Raw genomic sequence first — 22886 nt, 5'->3', positions numbered from 1 at the left:
AACCAGTGACCACAGTGGAATGATCAGTGATCATCAGTGACCAACAGAGATATCAGTGACAACCAGTGACCACAGTGGAATGATCAGTGATCATCAGTGAACAATAGAGATATCAGTGACAACAAGTGACCACAGTGTAATCGTCAGTGACCATCAGTGACCAACAGAGATATCAGTGACAACAAGTGACCACAGTGTAATCGTCAGTGACCATCAGTGACCAACAGAGATATCGGTGACAACCAGTGACCACAGTGTAATCGTCAGTGACCATCAGTGACCAACAGAGATATCGGTGACAACCAGTGACCACAGTGTAATCATCAGTGACCATCAGTGACCAACTGAGATATCAGTGACAACCAGTGACCACAGTGTAATCGTCAATGACTATCAGTGAACAATAGAGATATCGGTGACAACCAGTGACCACAGAGTAATTATCTGTGACCAGCGGTGACTATCTGTGAATATCAGTAACCACAGTTTGATAATCTGTGACCACAGTGACCAGCAGTGATAAACGGTGACTGTTAGTGACGACCAGTGATTATTTCTGACTACCAGAGAGTAGCAGTAACGACCAGCTAACATGAGTAACTGTCAGTGACCGCGAGTGATCACCAGTGACGCATTATGACAACCAGTAACTAACAGTAACCACCTGTGATTATTTCTGACTACCAGAGAATCAGTGACCACTAGTGTAATTATCAATGCCCACCAGTTACTATTTCTGAAAACAGAGGATATCAGTGACCACCAGTGATTCTCAGTAACTATCAGTGACCACCAGTGAGTATCAGTAACTATCAGTGACCACCAGTGATTACCAGTAAATATCAGTGACCACCAGTGATTATCAGTAACTATCAGTGATCACCAGTGAGTATCAGTAACTACCAGTGACCTACAGTGATTACCAGTAACTATCAGTGACCTCCAGTGATTATCAGTAACTATCAGTGACCTCCACTAATTATCAGTAACTATCAGTGACCACCAGTGAGTATCAGTAACTATCAGTGACCACCAGGGATTACCAGTAACTATCAGTGACCACCAGTGATTATCAGTAACTATCAATGACCTCCAGTGAGTATCAGTAACTATCAATGACCTCCAGTGAGTATCAGTAACTCTCAGTGACCACCAGTGAGTATCAGTAACTATCACATATTCATGTTACCTGTGCCACGATTGTGTTAAATCTTTGGCAAAATTTATTTCATTTTTTTTCTACAGGGTGAGGGTTAAGGTTGTGTTTTGGGTTTGTTATGTTAAATAGGTTAAGTTTTACGGTAAGGTGTGACGTCAGTATTTGTTGGTGCTGGAAACCTCTGGACGTATTATTAACCGTTGCTTAGGGACCTGACGATCACACATTTCACCAAAATTAGACCAAAATAAAAACGGGAAAAAAAACACGGGAAGATAGAGTACAAGTTATAATAGGGAATAGTAAACAAAAAAGAGCCTACGTATTATTTGCCCAATGAAAACAAATCACAAACTTTATTTACTTAAGCAAAATGCCTGCGGCTATTTTATTGTAGATGGGGATACGACGCACCATCAATCAACTTGTCAGGGTGTTCCACGTATACGATATAGAAAACACTTGTTGTCTTAAATACGAACATATCGGAGCGAGACGACACTTGAGCACCGCACACTTCCTCGACACTCTCGCTCCAGACCGTCTTCGTTATGATTTGCAAACATTTTCTCCTCTTCACAGTGTTTGTTCTCCTCGCTGTAGTCGAGTTCAGCCACCCCGTGCATGCAAAGATACCATGTAAGTATTTATAATTATGTTACGTCTATTTTGCACAGATTGTAAGACATTGGAATTCGCCATTTCAGAATACAGAGCATTTTTAACTTTTTCCATAATAAATTGTATTCGAACTGCCAAATATAAAACCAGTTTTATGAAGTGTAATTACGACAAAGCTTTCCCCGAGAGAAGGAAGAGCTTTGTTCTCATAGCGAGATAAAGAAGTTGTAAATTCAAATGAGAAAAGATATATAACACCTGTGAAATTTTCCCATGTCGGTAGATTTCCCTGTTATACCATAACACTTTTAACACTTTTTTACAATGATAATTGATATCATATTTCAATTCCATCGACTTAATTTAATGCAACTTGCGCTCATTTGTACCTATGTTTATGTACATATGCAAAATGACTGTAAAAAGTGTTCCACACACAGTAAACTACGGTTATAACGAACACGCTTATAACGAGCTGACGGATATAACGAACTTACTTATTTGGTCCCGATCATTTGCTGTTGTCATGCTGTATATATGCTTCTAACGAACTACGGTTATAACGAACTAAAATTAGTGGTCCATTTGAGTTCGTTATAACCGTAGTTTAATGTGTCTGCTTTCTCTTGGGGGTTTCAAGGCGAGAGTGGGTTAGCCTGGGATCGGATGGTCAAGCTTGGTGACTTGGTTCATTGTATGTCATCGTATCCTGACGGCGTGGGACGATGCTCGTGATATCAACCACTAGTTTCTCGGGTCGATTATTAACATGCCGCCGTTATAGAGCTAATACGATACTCTCGTGTATCTTCAAACAAGGCGTATTTTGATTTTTCAAAATATGAAGTATCATTGTTTGACTGCCTGTCGTTTCATAACATTGATAGAAACAATCGATAGTCAAGCTCAGTATCCATATTGTTTCTGTATAGTTTTCCTTTGTTCGTTGATTGCCATCCTGGACATCGAAAATCGGTATATTGTAACACTCTTATTTATGAATGTGAACTACATTGTACAGAACTTGTATATTTGTATATTTGCAGACCCCTGTCAAAGATGGGGCGGAACCTGCATCCCAGTCAAGCAGAGTGGGCGTTGTAAGGATGTGATTGGTCCCGAATTTGCCACGTGTCCTACATGCACTATCTGTTGCAGAGGAGCCACCGCAAGTGGTGGTCCAAAGTAGACAAGGCCCAGGCGGGTCCGTGTATGACCGGGGCTTGTCTGTACCTTGGATCATCTGGCAAGCCCTTCTGGGTCACATGTCAAGCATATCCGGGTAATCCTTCAAGGCTACCATCAACACGGAACTTTCTGTCACTTGTAAAGCCCCTGTCATGACTGATTAAATAATATGACTGTTTTCCTTGTTTTGCTCAATCCATGTCACTGCGACAGTGCAGTAACTGTTCTGTTTTGTTGGTTCCTGTTCGTTAATTGAAACACGAATGGAAGTGTGTGCCATAATCTGATTGTTGAAATAATCATAACATGGATACAACTCCATGCGTCTATGAATCACTATCAAATAGGTTTCGTCAGTCCGAATTGAGATATTCTCGATGTAAAACTATTATTATCTTCATAAGTTTGTAAAGAGTGGACAAATACATATGTAGCGATAGCTCCTGGGGTGTGTGGGGGTCCATGTGTCATTCTAGCAATGCGCACACCCACGTCACCAACCACATGCGACTCCAAAATATTTATAAATTCTACACAAACACACAGAAAATACCATCATACAAGCCACGCTACAATGTGTGGTGTGGTGTGGTGTGGTGTGGGAGTTGGGTGGGGTTGGGTCCATGTGTCATTCAAGCAACGCGCACACCCACGTCACCAACCACATGCGACTCCAAAATATTTATAAATTCTACACAAACACACAGAAAATACCATCATACATGGACATTTGAAATAGTAAGGGGAGTGATTCGAGCCCGGGAAGTCATGTGGAGCCTTCGAGAGCTTGAGAAAGTTCAGATTGATCACTTGAGTGTAATGACTATATATGAGTGAGTGAGTGAGTATGGTTTTACGCCGCTTTTAGCAATATTCCAGCAATATCACGGCTGGGGACACCAGAAATGGGCTTCACACAATGTACCCATGTCAGGAATCGAACCCGGGTCCTCGGCGTGACGATCGAACGCTTTAACCACTAAGCTACCCGACCGCCCCTATGTCGACTATATGTAACTTGAATTGTTTGATAGGCATTTGTGCGGAGTTGTATCTGTACATGTGGTGTGTATTTTCTTGTCCTCACTGTACGTAAATACCAAACGTCAGTACAATCAAACCTGGTTCGTTCAATATCATAAACTAACACTCAATATCTGGACACACACATAACTTTAACCGTCACACAGTTACTTTCTCTTGAAGGTCGTGATATTGATATATGTCGGGTGAGGAAATATTCCAGCAACACATCGAGGGGTACGTACAGTACACCAGTTTACACGTTCACATTTTACTCATTAAACAGACTTTTAGCGTGACAAAATATTGCTTCAGCTGTCACCTCACACATTCTCGAAAGCATTACTTGGGTTCTGATAATATCGAGAGAAAACATAACGATATTACATATATATATACAGCTTAATAAACAATTGTCCTGTGAAATGAGTGACCTCGTACAATACTGTATACGTTTTTAACCATCCAACTCAGATACCAATACGCAGTGTGCAGGTCAAGGCTTCACATCTAAAGCATAAGTCATTCTACCCCCTGACCCTGGTATCATGGTGACAATCACAGTTCACTTTTTCCTGTTTGACCCTGTTTTCAAATTCTTTAGGATTCCTAAACCCTGTTCAGAATTGTGCACACAGAAACAGTTCTATGCCATTAATTGCAATTCTGGGCCATCTTGTAGTCACACCCTATTTGGCAGATACCCCAATTGTCAGACACCCCAGTTGTTAGACAGTGGAGTAGAGATGGCTTGTCAAAACATATGAGATTTTCCTGTTGTGATAATGGACTGGTCATTATAGAGACTTGTGTATCTGTAAATAGGGTACATTTTGATATTTCAAAATAATGAAATAATAAATTATTAAAAATACAGTAACAACATAATAATTGGTAATTCGTCTGATCAATGTTTTATCATAACAAATTCATTGACAAAACCTATACCTGGCAACATGAGAAGAGGAGTTGTGTGACAAATTAAATTAACGATGTCAATATCGGGTTTAACCCCATTTACGCCGATAAAGGCGAGGCAGTGGCGGTACATTGAAGACACCAGATGACTAAAAACAGCCTGGGGGATGTTATTCCAAATGCCAACCAAAGATTAGCCCAACTGCTGATTCTGGTCCTGTGGTAGGCGTCCACCCAACCCATCCCAGACATATACTATGGGGGGTCTGGAGAAACGGCTGGCCATGGCAATGAATCACTGTTATTCTGTCTCAAAACGTCTGTTACATTATCCCACTGCAACGTGACGTTACGTCCCTTCCCTGCATTTGCACAAGGGCGCAACATGATCCCTAACGATGTAGTCACGGTAGCATACGCAATTCCGACTGCCAATAACACAATAACAATGATGAGTTGTGTTCTCCCACCCCATTACACTTCCGTCCCCGAAACTGACGTTGTTGAGTAACGCAAGTGTTCTAAGTGTTCTTGGGGCGGTCGGGTAGCCTAGTGGTTAAAGCGTTCGCTCGTCACGCCGAAGACCCGGGTTCGATCCCCGACATGGGTACAATATGTGAAGCCCATTTCTGGTGTCCCCCGCCGTGATATTGCTGGAATATTGCTAAAAGCGGCGTAAAACCATACTCACTCACTCACTCACTCTTCTGAACGCCTGTAGATCCTTGCACGACTATTATAGCTGTCCAGATGAAACCAGGACTCATCTGTTTACTGTCCCAGTCTTGTCTTCTGAATCTCGGAAGCTGTCTACACTAAGTTAGGCGCGCCTGACGAAGACGGTGACGTGGAAACGAAATTTGGCGTATGGCTGGACGTTGGGTCCGGATGCAGTGCTTCCTCAACATGCCAAGACATTAAAACTTTAAAACGTAGACGTTGATTTCAGCAAGCCTTTGCGTTGTGTACACGTTTTGTAGGGTAAATCAACGTGTTTTTTATGGGCACCTGACAGGTAAGGAATTATTGTTTGCTGTTCACGTGTGTGAGTATCATGCCCTCAACAAACACGCAAACATCCAAATTGTGCGCCTTAAATAAACATGCACGTGAAAGTTGTGAATCACCACTTGAAAGTCGAGGAGATGCCTTCATGACTATGCTGTGAAAGATGCATCATTTAATTTCTGAATAAAAATATTTTACTGAACTTTATATGAAGCACATTTCCTTTTTTCTTGAAGTATTTTACATATTTACAACTCAGCATGGATAAATATGCAGTAATATGAATAATGCTTGAAATATGACATCAATGACATAACAGGAATACAGCATAAGGCAAACATTGAATTCCCATGTAACCAAGAAGGAGGATTCACCCAAAAAAACCACACGAAACACACGTAAAATGGTTATTGAATAAGGTAAACAACATGCTTGGTATGACAGACATCAATGTAAACGTCATATTTTAATGACGTCAGAATTTTTTATGAGGTCAAAGCCTATCACTGTCGCCGATGTTTCGACCCTGTTGACCACGACCCGGTTATCGATAAAAAGACACAACTAGTAATAATCAGGGGATTTCGGAGAAAACTTCGTCTCCAGTTCTCCAGTTCCAAAAGCAGAGTCCTTTGTTCGATTCCGATGTGAGTGTGTGAGTGAGTGAGTTTTATTTAACGCCGCTTTTTTACAGTATTCCAGTTATATCACAGAGTGTCAGCTTAATGTGGGAGGAAAGCCCGAAGTGATGCAAGTCTCAGACTTTTACCACTTCGGTGAAACCCACGAGCATGGGTATGGTACTGACAAACCTAGAGACATAATCGGGGCGAACCGGGATTCGAACCCACAATCATAGGTTTCTGGCGTGACCAAGGGACGCAACTCTGCACAGCGAATCGCGCCGCCTTAGACGCCTGGGCCACCCGAGCCCCCGATTCCGATGTATATCATTAGGATGTGTTTAATAATCACAATCAATCACTGATTATAACAGGTGTTCGCTAAAAAGTGAGCGTATCCTGCCCCATCGATGGCAAGTGCAAGTCAACAGTTCGCCAGAAAAAAGAACACAGGTACATATGATACAAGTCAAAATAGGGACACTTTTGAAAGTTTCACTGAGGCCTTGAATGTTGTAACCCTGATCAAACATGCCTCTCTCCCATATGCCGCGCGTCTATCAAGTTAACATATCGATTCTCAATATCCTACAAACAGATGCAGTAAATGGATATGTGTGATAGCACATTAACATACACAAAAATATACCACAAAAGCTGTTGCACAAACCATACATACATACCACAACGCTACAGAGGAAGACAGGTGCGGCAACCATGAACCACGGTCTCCTGATAACCGTCGCCGTCGTCATCGTCTGCGTTGCAGATGTGTATGCGGTCAAGTATGACCCCTCTCATTTACCATGTAAGTACAAGTCAGTAATGGTAAAACATGGTTTAATGGTTGAGATAATTTTGTTCACGGAGTGATCTGAACAGTCTCCTGTAGTGTCGCTGTCATGCAATACCTATATTGTCTTGGGAAAATAGGAAAAGACCCAGTGGTTAAAGCGTTCGCTCGTCACGCCGACGGCCCGGGTTCGTTTCCAACATGGGTACAATTAGACTAGCGCTTAGTCATTGAAAATATATGTTTCATGGAAACAAATAACTCCATTTAAATTGAAAAGGAGCCCCAGTGAGATGGGATATTCAGAGGGAAATCTACACTTGCATGAGGTAGGAATTTTGAATTACAGAAAGGGCTTTGCGAGTGAGAGAGAGTGAGAGTGAGAGAGAGAGAGAGAGAGAGAGAGTGAGAGAGAGAGAGAGAGAGAGAGAGAGAGAGAGAGAGAGAGTGAGTGAGTGAGTGAGTGAGTGAGTGAGTGAGTGAGAGAGAGAGAGAGAGAGAGAGAGAGAGAGAGAGAGAGAGCGAGAGTGAGAGAGTGAGAGTGAGAGAGTGAGAGAGAGCAGGCTCCATCGCTCCACTGACGCTCTTGGATGGTAGCAGTGTCATCTCATTGATGTCTGCGACACGGGTCACATATCTCTTTACGGATGTCTATTAAAATGAATACATCCTCCTATATCTATTCATCTATTCATTGAATTGGATCTTACGTTTTTAATATATTTTTTAAATAACTCATACATGCAAGATTTATTGACACGTCTCAACGTATAGAAGCTCTGCTATTTTGTTTCTAAAGGCCAGTGTCCAGGCTTAGTCTAACTTGTGAACTTTAGTATATTTTCAGGATATAAAGTTGGTTCGATGAAACGATTATATTTTCTATATAAACTGTAACTATAAATTATATCTATAAAAGTATTCACCGTAGGTGCCCATTATTATAAACACTAAATCTGAGAAAAGAATGGGTGAATTCCACGGCGTCAACGTCAACATCACCAACAACAGCGCCAACAGAAAAATGTAAATATAAAACATCAACGCCAGAGAAGACCCAGTCGCGATTATCTGCCCAGATTCCAATTGGCGTAAAAGGCCAAATAGCGGATCCTGTTTCTTCGTGATGTGGAATTTCGTTACAAAACCACTTCATGGCTAATTCATGTGCACACATACGATCCTAGCTATGTTTATTTTACCATAATACAGTATAACATGGTATTCGCATTAAATGTCTTCATGTATCTTCAAGCTTTCAACTGTAAAAGACGGTTGCAAAAGACAACCATTGTCACCAGGTTGAAATTGGATCACAAGCAACCAATGTCATGCCAAGCCAAATATAAAAGGCATGTCACAATTTTTAACACATGGTTGAAAAATGAAGGTTCAGAGGGACAATGGTACTTTTGCTTGTGTTTTTGATGTAACGTATGTGAGTGGCAGGTGTTACCTGTAGGACAGGATATGATTATTCTGTTCGCGAACACCTGATGTCATTACTGAATTTCAGCGATTCATCCATATAATTTTCATCGCCATTTTGTCTGTACGGCTAATGGAATTTGTTTCGGTGGTTATTCTTCCGCGTTGATGTTTTATATCAACAATATTTTAAACTGATTTGGTACGATAATATGTCTTTAGTTATTTACACAGAAAATATGTTTGGCAATTTGGCAGCACACATTCATGACTTGATGACACAAGTAACTAATCAAACTAACAACAATGAGGACAAATCGGAATTGGGGTGCACTTCTTTCTATTTTTTGCAGTTTTATTTACACACACGGTGTGTGTGTGTGTGTGTGTGTGTGTGTGTGTGTGTGTGTGTGTGTGTGTGTGTGTGTGTGTGTGTTTGTTTGTTTGTTTGTTGTTCGTTTGTTTGTTGTGTAACCCCGCACTCGGCACTATTCCAGCTGTGTGACGGCGGTTTGTAAAGTCTGGACCAGACAATCCAGTGATTAAAATCATGAGCATAGATCTACTCAATTGGGATACAATGACACGCATCAACCAAGTCAGTGAATCTGAAGACCGTGGTCTAGTGGCAGCGCGCCCGCCCGGAGAGCGGAAGGTGCGGGGTTCGATTCCCGGCCACGTTAAAAGATGGTACTTGTTGTTACCCTGTCTGGCGCTCGGCATTAAGGGGCTAAAACAAGGACTGGTCGGCTCGGAGTCAGTATACTGTGTCTGAGCGGGGTATTCATGTTAAAACTGCGGCATGGTATCTCAGTGTGCTGGCACTATAAAAAGGCATCAGTTCGGACTAGTACAAGCAAACACACACACGCACGCACACACGCACGCACGCACGCACGCACGCACGCACGCATGTCGCTATATTAGTGCAATAATTTTGGACCACCATTTCTAACCCGTGTTTCAGAATTGCTACACTCCTTGTTTGTTTGTTTGTTTTGGTTGTTGTTTGATCAATTTGTTATTTACAGATCCTTGTGACCCAGATTATGGTGAACGCTGCATTCCAGAATCACAGAAACACAACTGTACCAACGTTCTTGACATCGAATGGGCGTTTTGTGAAGATCAACATGAATTTTGTTGCAAGGACTTTCTAACCAGATCCCATAGAACACTGTAGCAGACCGGGATTCTTGTAGTAATGTTTACCCATGCCACAGCTCGAAGTCTCTATAAACCATCTGATGTCAATGCTAGTTCCTTGGTGCTTTCAGACTATATAAATGTTCCACACTGTACACCCTAAGAAGAAAGAAATGTTATTGTAGAAATGGGTGGACCTTCAACCTTTATGGACCTTGCTATTAAAGCAATTTCTCCCAATTGAAAAAATGATTGACTTTGTATTTTCATATTGTTGTGTTCCGGGCGTATGCAAGCAAATCGATCAAAATAAAATGTGCATCGTATCTGATTTTTGTCTGAAATATGTAAAATGTGATAAGTTGTGTCAGGAGGAGAGGATCAAAGTGAAATATATGTTTTATCCAAGTCATATGAGCTTCGTGGGAGTGAATGAGTGAGATGGGTTTCACGCCGCATTTAACAGTATTATAGTTATATCACGGCGTGTCAGCTTAGTGTGGGAGGAAAGCCCGAAGTGATGCAGGTCTCAGACGTTTACCACTTCGGTGAAACCCACGAGCATGGGTATGGTACTGACAAACCTAGAAACATAATCAGGGCGAACCGGGAGTCGAAACCACAATCATAGGTTTCTGGCGTGCCCAAGGGACGCAACTCTGCACAGCGAATCGCGGCGCCTTAGACGACTGGGCCACCCGTGCCCCCTATTATCATTAGAGGCGTATTTCAACATCTACCGTTGAAAACAGGCTCTATGCATCCCGCCTGAAAGCAAGGCGTACTTTAAAGGTAGTGACCCTAACAGCTTACCATAGGCGGCAAAGACTGAGGTGGGGTCGGCAACACCAGAGACGGGCTCTGTGCTTAAAGCGTTACACCAGGCGTCTACAACCGTTTACAGGCGAATCAAGGTTTTGCCTCCCATTCACAGATGGAAGAAAACGTTGTTTGCGACGTAGCGGCGAGTGGTATGCCAGGGCAACAATTCTTGACCATGATCGGTATGGGGCCGTTAAAAGAAGAAAAATATGAGGCATGAATCGAAAGAAAATACACAGAGTTCCAAAGTTTGATCAAAGCCCTTGGATGGAGCCCTATATAAGGCTGAACACAGATTTAAGAAAGATGACTACAGCGATTTTGAAAAGAATCTATATAAGCTCATGAATAACTCAGTATTTGGTTAAACTATGGAGAATCTAAGGAAGCGTGTTGATGTTAAATTAGTCAGGTCTAATGAGGATGAAAGAAGCAAGATATTTGATTACGACTTAATGTATGACTTTTATTACAACGAACTTAAGAAGCAGTACGGCGATAGATGCGAGGTGTTATATACCGACACAGATTCTTTGTTGATGGAAATACAAACCGAGGATGTATATAAAGATATGGCAGAAAAAAATAGATATGTACGACACGAGCGATTACCCAAAAGATAATCCACTGCACAGGGTAGTAAATAGAAAGGTATTAGGTAAGATGAATGGTGAATGTGCTGGGACCCCTATTGCGGAGTATGTCGGATTAAGACCTAAGATGTATTCTATAAAGAAGTCCGATAATGGAGAGATAAGAAAAGCTAAGGGTGTTAAGAAGTATGTTGTACAAAAGCATATCAAACACGAACAGTATAAAGAACCATTATTCAATGGTAGAACATTCAAACACGAGATGAACAATCACAGGATATATGGATTAAGAATGAACAAGACATCATTATCCCACTTAGATACAAAGAGATGGATTGATAATGATGGTGTATCTACCTATGCTTATGGTTATGGTGGTAATACTGCATCTTTGGGAACTATGAGCAACTCTTCGCGTACAAATGCCCTGCCCGGTCCATCTTTAAGATACTAAAGAATAGGCTCTCCTTCTTTCATAACCAACCGACTAATGTTATATATCTTAAGGGACCAAATCGGATCGGTTGCGCGACGTAGGCCTCCTTCGAGTTCACCGGACTGTTATAACTATCTTACGCTAACTCTATCCGGACGTTTTTGTTCTTTGCTTTTCCGCGTTGCTGAAGATTCGGAAATCAGAGATTTCATTTTAAACGCATTGGATGGTTTCTTCCCGATTAATCTCGTTACTTCATTATTCAGCGCTGATAATCGTGTCACCCATTCGGATGATCTTAATCGATCCGATTTCATTTCAATCCAATACTGATATCCAAACAAACGTTCCGCTAATGTCGTGTTAAATCTTTCGACGATAGCTTGACTACGGTGGGCCTCTTTTTCACCACGCCTGATTTCGACATCGTGCTTTGTTAACAGTTTAGTTACTGATCCCATAAACTCGCGACCAGGATCTACTTGAAATAACTTAGGCCATTTTAGTGGTCCGCGTTTATATATGCGACACAGTGCATTAGCTACTTCTGTTGAATCTTTCGAGGTTAATGGCTCAGCCTCTTTGTATCAACTAGCCACATCCACTACGGTTAAAGCGTATTTATACGTTTTGCTTCTTACCTTATTTGGGAAGAAACAAGATGTAAGCCTGATGAACTTCATTCGTTGTAAAAATATCAAACTTCTTCCTCGGGATATAACGCGGTGCCGGTAAGTATATTTGCCACATCGTTTGTTTCTTCAACCATCTTTAGATACCTTAGCCGCAGTGGCTAATTTTTATCCTTGTGGTCTATGGTACGTTTTATCCATTATTAATTAACATTGATGTTTCTTTTAATACGAATCCTGACCGTTGAATCGCATCATCATTTTTGCATAAAAAAATCCCTCTGTAGTAGTGGTATAGGTATATAAATCTGGCTCCAGTGGAAGTGAGCCAGAATCACCATTACCTATACTACCAACCCATCATATTGAACCAAATTAACGAGGAGTTAGATGATTTAAATAGTATATAATACCAGCTAATGGTTAAAATGTCATTGAGTGAAAAAACATTCTTTTAATGGTATATGGAATGAAAAGCTTTTGAGACATACCCCCGGGGTTCTTCGAACTTTTTTTTGCTGAAACAACATGACTCTGACTCCCATATTGCAAGGATAAACTCATCGGGACCTGCAGGTGGAATTAAAAAGCATTAATTATTACCGACACATTATTATAAGCAGAGCATGCTGGATTTAACGCCGCTTTGTGTGTGATGTGGTGAATGTGTGGTGTGGCATGGTGTTGTGTTGTGTTGTGTGGTGTGGTGTGGTGTGGTGTGGTGTGGTGTGGTGTGGAATGGTGTTGTGTTGTGTTGTGTGTTGTGTTGTGGTGTGTGTGGTGTGTTGTGGTGTGTTTGGTGTGATGCCTATGTGTGATATGTGGTGAATGTGTGGTGTGGCATGGTGTTGTGTTGTGTGGTGTGGTGTGGTGTGGTGTGGTGTGGTGTGGAATGGTGTTGTGTTGTGTGGTGTTGTGTGGTGTGTTGTGGTGTGTGTGGTGTGATGCCTATGTGTGATATGTGGTGAATGTGTGGTGTGGCATGGTGTTGTGTTGTGTTGTGTTGTGTGGTGTGGTGTGGTGTGGTGTGGTGTGGTGTGGTGTGGTGTGGTGTGGTGTGGAATGGTGTTGTGTTGTGTTGTGTGGTGTGTTGTGGTGTGTTATGGTGTGTGTGGTGTGATGCGTATGTGTGATATGTAATGAATGTGTGGTGTGGCATGGTGTTGTGTTGTGTTGTGTGTTGCGGTGTGGAATGGTGTGGTATGTATGTATGTATGTATGTATGTATGTATGTATGTATGTATGTATGTGTTGTGTTGTGTTGTGTTGTGGTGTGGTGTGGTGTGGTGTGGTGTGGTGTGGTGTGGTGTGTTGTGTATGTGTGAATTTTATGTTTGAAGTGTGTTGTGTCGTGTAATTATGGTGTTGTATGTGTGTTTTGGTGTGTTGGTATGTGTGGTACGTGGTGTGTATGTATGTGTAGTGTATGTGTGTGTGTGGTGTGCATGTGTTGTGTGTGTGTATGGTATGGATGTGTGTCGAATGTGTGGTATGTATGTGTGGTGTGTAAGTATTTGTGGTGTGGTGTGGTGTGGTGTGGCTTGGTATGGTGTGGTATGTATGTGTGGTGTGGTGTGGTGTGGTGTGGTGTGGAGTGGTGTGGTATGTATGTGTGGTGTGGTGTGGTGTGGTGTGGTGTGGTGTGGTATGTATGTGTGGAGTGGTGTGGTGTGGTGTGGTGTGGTGTGGTGTGGTGTGGTGTGGTGTGGTGTGGTATGTATGTGTGGTGTGGTGTGGTGTGGTGTGGTGTGGTGTGGTGTGGTGTGGTATGTATGTGTGGAGTGGTGTGTTGTGTTGTGGTGTGGTGTGGTGTGGTGTGGTGTGGTATGTATGTGTGGAGTGGTGTGGTGTGGTGTGGTATGGAGTGGTATGTATGTGTGGTGTGGTGTGGTGTGGTGTGGTGTGGTGTGGTGTGGTGTGGTATGTATGTGTGGAGTGGTGTGGTGTGGTGTGGTGTGGTATGGAGTGGTATGTATGTGTGGTGTGGCGTGGTGTGGTGTGGTGTGGTGTGGTGTGGTGTGGTATGTATGTGTGGAGTGGTGTGGTGTGGTGTGGTATGGAGTGGTATGTATGTGTGGTGTGGTGTGGTGTGGTGTGGTGTGGTGTGGTGTGGTGTGGTATGCATGTGTGGAGTGGTGTGGTGTGGTGTGGTGTGGTGTGGTGTGGAGTGGTGTGGTGTGGTGTGGTGTGGTGTGGTATGTATGTGTGGAGTGGTGTGGTGTGGTGTGGTGTGGTGTGGTGTGGTATGTATGTGTGGTGTGGTGTGTAAGTATTTGTGGTGTGATGTGGTGTGGTTTGATGTGTGTGGTGGGTATATAGGTGTAGTGTGATGTGGTAAGATGTGTTTGTGTGTATTTATGTGTGGTGTGATGTGATGTGGTGTGTGTATGGTATGGATGTGTGGTGAATGTGTGATATCGTGTGGTATTTTATGTTTGGTGTGGTGGTGTGTTGTGTGGTGTGTATGTGTTTGTACGTTGCGGTTCATGTGAGGTGAATGGGTCTGTCCAGCGAACATATTTCAAATCGGATCATCAAATGGTCCGTGCTTTACGTCGACGCGTCTTATGACCTGTTTTGGAGTCAAGTCAATTCACATGAACGGACATCATACACGTCTGTGCACTAACTACCGCGATCGTGTTCTAGAGGTAGAGCGTCCGCCTGGAGAGCGGAAGGTCCGGGGTTCGATCCCCAGCCGCGTCATACCAAAAGACATTAAAAGATGATACTTGTTGTTACCCTGACTAGCGCTCGGCATTAAGGGGATAAAACAAGGACAGGTCGGCTCGGGGTCAGTTTTCTGTGTCAGTTTTCTGTGTCTGAGCGGGGTATTCATGTTAAACTGCGGCATGGTATCTCAGTGGGCTAGTACTATAACTCGGCACCAGGCCGGACTAGTACAAGCAGCCACACACACACACGTGCATGCACGTCGCTATATAAGTGCAATAACCTTGGACGCGACGTTAAACCCAGTTTCACCTCACCTCACAGACAGGCGTGGAAACGTGCAAGGTCTGCACGTCACTGAATCGTGCAATGTTATGCCGCCTTGAACTACAGTTAGTTATGAAACGGTGTGTTATCTTAATGTGAGAGGAGTAAAGTTTTACGCCGCTTTTAGAAATATTCCAGCAATATCACGGCGGGGGACACCAGAAATGGGCTTCACACATTGTACCCATGTCGGGAATCGAACCCGGGTCTTCGGCGTGACGAGCGAACGCTTTAACCACTAGGCTACCCGACCGCCCCCCCTAATGTGAGAGGAAAGTTCAAAACGACGCAGGTCATAGTCTTCCATATAAAGAAGCGGATCCTGACACGATAAATGGATACTACTCTGCACACAGAAAGGCGGGGACTCAGAATAGTGGGCCACGAAATCAGCGTGATCGAGTCCCGGGAGTTTCGTTAGAAATATTCTTGTCCTTGCTCATTCATGGCCTGGGATTCCATCGGAAAAAATAAATTGTCCTTGGAAGTTTCCGAAAAAAATAGTATTGCTTCAATATGTTAAAAAATAGATTTCCTGCACCCAAACATAGCCCCAAAAACATTGTTGCAAGAGGCTGTTAGAAAATATGTATTTAGGCTTATAATTAAATTTAATAATATCTGGGGTTGCAGCTGTAGCTTAAAACATATCTAAACTCCATACAACATCTCGAATATCAAATGCCTTTTCAGTTTCAGTTTCATCGAAGCTGTGTGGCGAGGTGAAATGGGGTTTAGAGAGTGAGTATGGTTTTACGCCACTTTTAGCAATATTCCAGCAATATCACGGCGGGGGATACCAGAAATGGGCTTCACACATTATACGGATGATGGGAATCGAACCTGGGCCTACGGCTTGACGAGCGAACGCTTTAACCACTAGGCTACCACAACGCCCCGAAATTGGGTTCAACCTGACTTTAAAGATAATTGCACGTGAATGTGCATGCAGATAGTGCTAGCCAACTGAAATACCATGCCGCAGTTTAACATATCGACTATCCAGACTATCTCAAAGATCTTATATCCCTGTACTCTCCAGAGCGTGCTCTCCGATCCTCTGGTGGAACTCTACTGTATCAGCCTCTGTCTACTTCTGCTATGTCTGACCGTGGCTTCTCCTTTTGCAGTCCACAGTTATGGAACGCTTTGCCTTTGAATCTGAGAAACTCTGCTTCTAAGGAAACATTTAAGTCTCTCCTCAAAACCCACTTCTTCACTTCAGCTTTTCAATAGATCTCCTGATTGTTGGCATATGTACATAGATATTACTTTTTAACCTTGTCACAGCGCCAGTGAGCAACTGTCGATGGATATTAGGCGCTTTACAAATCAATTATTATTAATTATTATTATTAATACCCCTATAAACAAACGAAGTCAACATTACCCGATTACCAGCTGATAGCGAATGGAAGTCAAGCTGTCTGCTGCAGAATTGAGGCCATATTGTGAAAACAGCCTTTCCCGTGACTTGCAGCAGGTAGAATAGCGGGAGATCTCGCAGACCGGAATTTTGACTGAAGAAGTGATATGAGACTGGTGTTGTGAATATACGTGCCTGACAAAATGGTGAAGAGTTTTGGGATATGTCGTTGCCAAGAGTGGCGGGGGATTATGTGCAGGACAATATTGATATCCATAAAGTAACTTGACTCAATCTTGGATTCCTCGTTTGAGAGTTGCACGGTCACCTTGGGACCCGTGAAGATCCGGGGTAGTATAGGTCATCAGCAACCCATGCTTGACCTGAAAGGCGACTATGCTTGTCGTAAGAGGCGTCTAAGGGGATCGGGTGGTCAGGCTCGGTGACTTGGTTGATGCATGTCATCATATTCCAATTGCGTGGATCGATGCTCGTTATATTAATCACTGGACTGTCTGGTCCAGACTCGATTTTATTCAGCCCGCCGCCATATGGCCGGAATATTGCTGGGTGCGGCGTAAAATAACAAACCAACCAACCAAACAACGGTCACGTGGGAACAGTGCTGCACGGGACTACCAGGTGGGTATGTTCGGCACGTGCCCTGCGTGCAAAGCTAGCATCTGTTGAAACTATTGCCAGTTTTTCACAAATGGGCCCGTGTGTGTCGTCAATAAACCTTCCTGTACATCAGGTGGCTTATTGATTACATGGTGTTTGGACGGCTTTGAAACACAGTCAATGAAAGGCCATGTCATTTTTCCAATTTATGATATAGCTTACATACATTAACAATATATTATGTCCATTTTATGACGCCACAATTTCATTGTTTCGTGAAAACAATGGAGATATCGCATTGTACAAGGGCCTTCAACTGAATTATAAGACATTCTGCTCTTTACATAATTATTATTATGCATATGATTACATAATTTAATGTGAAATATTACTTACTCAGCAGATTTATAAAGTGTTTGTCACGACAACCTTCCTGGGAGATGTCAGCTGGTGCGAATGAACCCTCACGGAAATAGACGAACGTGCGGGAATGAACGTCAGGGACTGAACATTTGACAGCTGAAGCTGTAAAAATATCAATCTTGATACATTGTAATCCAATGGACATAACCAACTTATCTAGGCGATTTAACATTCATGCCATCGATGAGTGATTATTATATAATTAAGTTAAGTTAGGTTTATTGAATTATCAAATAGCCCTGTTGATAAATAAATATAAATAAAAATAAAAATGTACACGCTTACGTACATCCTGTCAAAAATTGTTTAAACTGATTTGAGCATGTAAAAATCACTGTCTTTATTTCAGGAGAAATAATTTACGCCATTTTTACTGTTCATCAATATTTCTCATTTCTTGTCTCTTCATTCACCCAGGATCATCCAGTGGCCTCAGGCGGGGCACCTCGCGATAACCTCACATATTTCACATGAAAATTCAGATACAGAAATTGTCTTGTGTTTTTATATAATAAATTGTGCAAGGACATTAATCTTTATATCACGTAAGTGACTTTATTGATAAAGAGTACAGTTAAAATTGTAAACAAGCTTAAGGTTTTGCCGCTAAGGTTTGATGGAGTAGTCTCCCTTTGACCCTTAACGTCAGCGTTCCAGTGAGTTGGGTTTAACGCCGCTTTTAACAGTATTCCAGTTGTGTCAGCTTAATTTGGGAGGAAAGCCCGAAGTGATGCAGGTTTCAGACGTTTACCACTTCGGTGAGTGAGTGTGTGAGTGAGTGAGTGAGTGAGTGAACTGGACAGACAAATACAAAAATACACCAAGGAAAAGATATTCTGGAAACACAACTGAGTGAGTGAGTGAGTGAGTGAGGGAGAGGCAGGAGCGAGCGAGCCAGCGAGCAAGTGGAGTTGGGAACTGGCAAGACAAATACAAAAATACACTGAATAATCTGCGAGCCAGGAGGTAGACTCTCGGGAATGGACGGATCTTGTCAAACATTAACCTGTGGGTGCACAGGTACATGTAGATATTCCTGAAAATTACACATGTGAGTGTGTGTGTTCCGTTTGAACTCAGCATTAAACAGACATGACGGGATTGGTGCTGTCGATGTACGTCCAGCGCCCCTAACTTGACCTCAAAGAAATATTGCATAGTTCAAGGAGACACCAACCAAAAATAAATCCACGCTGAAAGTCCTTTCTGAAAAAACTCCTGGAGGATGCCAAAGAATTTACCAAAATTCACCAATTATATGTGCCACTCTGAATAGGAGGAGTGAGTACGTGAGAATGGTTTTACGCCGCTTTTGGCACTATTCCAGCAATATCACGGCGGGGGACACCAGAAATGGGTTTCACATATAGTACCCATGTGGGGAAACGGACCCGGGCCATGGCGTGACGAGCGAACGCATTACCCACCAGGCTTCCCCACCGCCCTGTGAATAGGTGGACGTTGTAGAAGATTTGGAAACAGACCAAGGGTCATAATCGGAAACAAATGCGGGATTCAAACTTATACCCTCTCTATTCACTTTTGACCAAGGGAGGTGAGTGAGTATGGTTTTACGCCGCTTTTGGCAATATTCCAGCAATATCAGGACAGGGGACACCGGAAATGGGCTTCACACATTGTAGCCATGTCGAGATTCGAACCCGGGTCTTCGGCGTGACGAGCTAACACTTTAACCACTAGGCTACCCGGCCGCCCCTACCTGTTCGCACCAACCCATCCTCCCGAGGCAAGGGGTTTACTGACTATAAAAGTCCAGTTTCCACCCTTCCCCAACTATGCTGATAGTCCGTGGCTCGATCGTCGCGCCACCAGTGACTATTACGAGTTACGTCCCTTCTACGTCCCTTTTACTGACCCATCAAATTCCACCTCTCATATCACTTGCATTTGCTTCAAACAAAATGGCGGCGCCCAGCCAAAACGGTCTGATATGTATTGTAATACAACGGGCCCCACCTCGCAAAATTCATCAAACACGTTGTGCACCTTGATTGCAAACATGAAAAGGTTTTGAAAATATCTGTCGACGCCCAGGTTACGGTACACAGGCTCTGCAATCGTCCGAAATCTGCACTGAAGTTGACGAACGGCATGTCGATTTCGTTTCGCGGTTCTGATTGGACTATGTACAGACTCGTTAGAGGCCAGCCAAAATGTAACTCCATAATACCAGCCAAGTTCGGCAAGGGTGGAAACTGGAATTTTATAGTCCCTTGCCTCGGGAAGATGGCACCTACCTGGAACCAGGTGCTTGTGGTAGCACTTCTCTCGTCTCTCGGTCCCAAAAACAAACAGTTCACAGAACTCATCTTGAGTGATGAACAAATTTTGCTTCCCGTTGAGCAGCAGGAAGTAGCGCAGGATGTGGCACAGGAAGCCTGTTCCCCTCCCATAGCGCTCGAACCAGGACTTGGAATGCGACTTGGTGACACGACTGCAGAGGTAAATAGGTTGTGTTGCACAGCGATGTGTAAAATAGGGTTGCGTTGCACAGCGATGTGTAAAATAGGGTTGCGTTGCACAGCGATGTGTAAAATAGGGTTCTGTTGAGCAGCGATTGGAAAAATATTGTTCGCAAATACAAGAAGCCTGTTCTCCTCCAACAGCGCTTGAACCAGGACTTGGCGACTGCGACTTGGTGACACGACTGCAGAGGTAAATAGGTTGTGTTGCACAGCGATTGGTAAAATAGGGTTTTGTTACACAGCGATTGGTAAAATAGGGTTGTGTTACACAGCGATGTGTAAAATAGGGTTTTGTTACACAGCGATTGGTAAAATAGGGTTGTGTTTCACAGCAATTGGTAAAATAGGGTTTTTGTAACACAGCGATTGTTTAAATAGGGTTGTGTTACACAGCGATAGGTAAAATAGGGTTGTGTTACACAGCGATGTGTAAAATAGGGTTGTGTTACACAGCGATGTGTAAAAGAGGGTTGTGTTACACAGCGATTGGTAAAATAGGGTTGTGTTTCACAGCAATTGGTAAAATAGGGTTGTGTTACACATCGATTGGTAAAATAGGGTTGTGTTACACAGCGATGTGTAAAATAGGGTTGTGTTACACAGCGATGTTTAAAATAGGGTTGTGTTTCACAGCAATTGGTAAAATAGGGTGACGAATGACACATTCGGAAGCAAATTCGTAGAACGACAGGCAGTTCCGTTGCAGACAATTGTTAAAACTGATATTTTCTCAATGAAAGTTAACCATTCTATGACATACGTTTATCTAAATGTGAAGACTCGTCGAAACAGATGAAAACCATATGCAATATCTTGAATGAACTGTGAAAGATGTGTCGAATCGTCACACGGCGCGGCCTGCGGCAGAGATACTAGGTTTTCTGAGTGGGACTCTTCGTCGGGGAGTTGAACATTAAAACTGTGTCGAGTAGTTCACTTATTTTTATCGTGCAGATTTGCGTACGGAAGGCTTGCAAGAATCCTATATAACTTGACACGCCGTGATACAACTGAAAAACGGTTCAAAACAGTGTTAAACACAACTCACTGTTTGAGAAGTGTAAATAAAAGCGACAAAACCGTAATCATAAGAAATCTCTGCTGAAAGAGAGCCCATTGTACGATTCCGACCACATCATTGTATGTGATTTTTTATCACCATCAAATAGTTGGTATACTAGGTGTTCGCGTAAAGGTGGCGTATCTTGTTCCACCGGTCACAAACAAATGCAAAGGCAAATCTACCGTTCACCTGAAAAAAACCACTGGAACATATGGTACAAAATAAGTATTTGCTTTGGACATAATGTTTGTCACTGATGCGTCAAATCTGGAAATGTCCTTTACGCGTGTGCCATAAAACGTTTTGAAAGCTTAAATGAGGCCTTGAGAGTGTGAGTGAGTGAGTTGGGTTTAACGCCGCTTTTAACATAATTCCAGTTATATCACGGCGTCAGCTTAATGTGGGAATAAAGCCCGAAGTGATGCAGGTCTCATTATCAGACGTTTACCACTTCGGTGAAACCCACGAGCACGGGTATGGTGCTGACAAACCACAATCGGGGCAAACCGGGATTCGAACCCACAATCATAGGTTTCTGGCGTGACCAAGGGACGCAACTCTGCACAGCGAATTGCGGCGCCTAAGACGACCTGGCCACCCGTGCCCCCTAATGAGGCCTTGAACATCTTGAGCAAGTGTCGCCAGACACTCAACTGAACTCACTGTTTGTGATGTGTAACACCTGTGTGTGGCCAACTAAACTGACCCAGCATTGACGCCAGGGCAACGGTCATTAAAGATAAATATCCCAATATCTTGATTATATAGACATTTGGTAATTAACCCAATTCTAAAAATTACACTGCGACATGTATAAAAAAATAACGCAGCGTAGGAGTGCAATATTACTATTGCTTAAACAGGTTAAATAAATAAACTGCTCACATACATTAGCTACCGAGATACGGGTGGATATGTACCCGGTATGCCCCTATCTGGGGTACATTGCCTGCACTGTTCCTCCACAATATCTGTGCAGTCATGGAGGGACTACTCTCAGTGTGTCTCACGTTGTCCATGCTCTGGCTTTCTCATCAATATCCCTTCCCTGCCACCCAGTCTTTCAGGAAGGACACGCATGACAGAGGTGGGTGACGCTGTCTTGATTTTTTGTGGTTTCAGCTTTTTGACACCTGACTGAGCAATATTCCAGTTGTGTTCGTGAACATAGCGTGGAGTCATCCAACAGATGACATTCTTACATTGTCAGCTTGCAGACGGGTTATCTATGGTCATGTGGAGACGTCATCCGACCTAAGATCACAAGGTCTGTGGTTCGAATCCCGTCAAGGAACTCGGAAATGTAATGGCCGCTTCATTGGCGCCCAACGTTCGGCTGAGCACGTTCATATTAAACATGAGTATAAGATATGCCAGTGCCCTTCTGTGCGGCCCGGAACGTGCCTTCTGTGTGCAGCAAGGAGGGGAGTCGTCCCACGGATGACATCCTCACCTTGTCAGCCTGCTGACGGGGTTAACCTCTTTGGTCATGTGGGCAAGGCGTCCGGCCTCGGATCAGAAGGTCGTTGGTCACGTC

General features: G+C 43.1%; 1 protein-coding gene and 2 long non-coding RNA genes across 3 annotated transcripts in view; all 3 read left to right on the top strand.

The window, feature by feature from the left end:
* The first annotated feature begins 1574 nt into the window (after positions 1 to 1574).
* Positions 1575 to 3146, top strand: LOC124144944. The gene is made up of 2 exons (XR_006862494.2): positions 1575 to 1798; positions 2827 to 3146. It is a non-coding gene; the product is annotated as an uncharacterized LOC124144944 (long non-coding RNA).
* A 4067-nt stretch (positions 3147 to 7213) lies between these two features.
* On the top strand, positions 7214 to 10233 carry LOC124144943. The gene is made up of 2 exons (XR_006862493.2): positions 7214 to 7348; positions 9793 to 10233. It is a non-coding gene; the product is annotated as an uncharacterized LOC124144943 (long non-coding RNA).
* A 12077-nt stretch (positions 10234 to 22310) lies between these two features.
* LOC125374360 (transcription factor Maf-like) overlaps positions 22311 to 22886 on the top strand; it is a 29777-nt gene continuing 29201 nt past the window's right edge. The window contains exon 1 of the mRNA XM_048385199.1: positions 22311 to 22436. Coding sequence (XP_048241156.1) covers positions 22428 to 22436 — 9 coding nt within the window. The 5' untranslated portion in view covers positions 22311 to 22427. The remainder of the gene's footprint in view (positions 22437 to 22886) is intronic.

Source organism: Haliotis rufescens, unplaced genomic scaffold (genome assembly GCF_023055435.1).
Source record: "Haliotis rufescens isolate VD_foot unplaced genomic scaffold, xgHalRufe1.0.p SCAF_55, whole genome shotgun sequence".
NCBI classification, from domain to species: domain Eukaryota; kingdom Metazoa; phylum Mollusca; class Gastropoda; order Lepetellida; family Haliotidae; genus Haliotis; species Haliotis rufescens.
The sequence above is the reverse complement of the archived record's forward strand: the minus strand, read 5'-3'. Positions and strand labels throughout refer to the sequence as shown.